Here is a 1,560-nt window from a genome sequence, read left to right on the forward strand (position 1 = left end):
GAGTGCTATACTGAGAGGTATGATTGGTAGTAGCATGCTACCTCCACCTAGATAGAAATAAGGGAATTTTGTGAGAAGAAAGGATTAGATTGGAATGTTTTTTATGCAGAGTATTTATTCCAGAGCAGTATATAAATCTGCGAATCCTGTTCCTTTTCAGGTCATATATTTCCCTTAGAGATTATTCTCAAACAGAAGTTCAACCATGGACATGGAGACATCCACTAATGTGTTCTTCAACAGCACATCTGGTTCCTTCTACAATGTCTCCCCTGTCACCGAGGCGCCTTACCAGAACACGCTGGCATACTTGGATGAGAACCTCTACAATGACTATTACAGTCTGTGGGTTGCCCTGCTGGTCATCAACCTGCTCATCTTCTGTACGGGCGTGCTCCTCAACAGCCTGGCTCTCTACGTCTTCTGTTTCCGCACCGTCCCCAGAACCACGCCCGTCATCTACACCATCAACCTGGCCGTCACCGACCTCCTGGTGGGCCTGTCCCTGCCTACCCGCATCATCCTCTACTACAGCAAGGGCAAGTGCCTGGCCTGCTCCTACGTCCACCTCTTCAGCTACTTCGTCAACATGTACTGCAGCATCCTCTTCCTCACCTGCATCTGCGTGGACCGCTACCTGGCCATCGTTCAGGCAGAGGCCTCGCGCAGGTGGAGAAGCCCCACCATCGCTAAAGGCGCTAGCGTCTGCGTCTGGCTCTTCGCCATCGTGGTCACCTACTCCTCCCTGACCGGGGCCGTCTCACACACGGCCTGCTGCCGCTCCAAGCTGTTCGCCCTCACCGTGTTCGAGTTCCTCCTGCCGCTGGTGGTGATCGCCGCCTTCACCGTGCGAGTGGCCTGCGCCCTGGCCAGCCCCCGCCTCATGCGCCGTAGCCGGGAGCACCGCATGAGGGCCATCCAGCTGCTGCTCACCGTGCTGGTCATCTTCACCGTCTGCTTCACGCCCTTCCACGTCCGCCAGGTGGTGGACCACTTCTGGCCGGACCTGCCGCACCGCGTGGCCGTGTACCACGCCACCGTCACCCTAAGCAGCCTCAACAGCTGCCTGGACCCGGTGGTGTACTGCTTCGTCACCAACAACTTCCGGGCGGCGGTGCGGGGCGTGTGCCGGCGGGCGCGGCCGGAGCTGGGCAGCGGGGAGGCGGTCAGCATGCAGAGGAGCTCCAAGGGCTCGGGAGGGAGGACGGAAACCGCGTACACCCCGCCCCGCGGCGGCCTGACAGAGCCACAAAAGGGGGTAGGAGAGGACAATGGAGACTGCATGAAGGGGCAGGAGGGAGAGACGAGGAACGGGCAAGCGAATGCAAAGGAAGGGACGTAACAGGAAATGCATGAGACGATGAACAGCCGTCACATTTGACTGAATTGTACTGGTCTTTTGACTGTGTTAGGTCAGTACCCAGCCCTGGGGAATATAAATGTATGCTTTCAGAGAGTAAAGGATGACATAAGAAGACTTTTCTGTTATGTATTCTGTCCGTCTGGTGTTTTTGTGTGTGTATAAAAGATCCTTTAAGGCATTCTGAAAGCTGTGTTCTT

The 1,560-nt window shown here is 56.1% G+C and overlaps 1 protein-coding gene across 1 annotated transcript; it reads left to right on the forward strand.

The window, feature by feature from the left end:
- The first annotated feature begins 205 nt into the window (after window positions 1-205).
- On the forward strand, window positions 206-1,342 carry LOC133137696 (G-protein coupled receptor 20). Its single transcript, XM_061256034.1, has one exon. The coding sequence runs from the start codon at window positions 206-208 to the stop codon at window positions 1,340-1,342; it is 1,137 nt and encodes a 378-aa protein (XP_061112018.1).
- Window positions 1,343-1,560: the final 218 nt, after the last annotated feature.

This window comes from Conger conger, chromosome 9 (genome assembly GCF_963514075.1).
Source record: "Conger conger chromosome 9, fConCon1.1, whole genome shotgun sequence".
Classification (NCBI taxonomy): domain Eukaryota; kingdom Metazoa; phylum Chordata; class Actinopteri; order Anguilliformes; family Congridae; genus Conger; species Conger conger.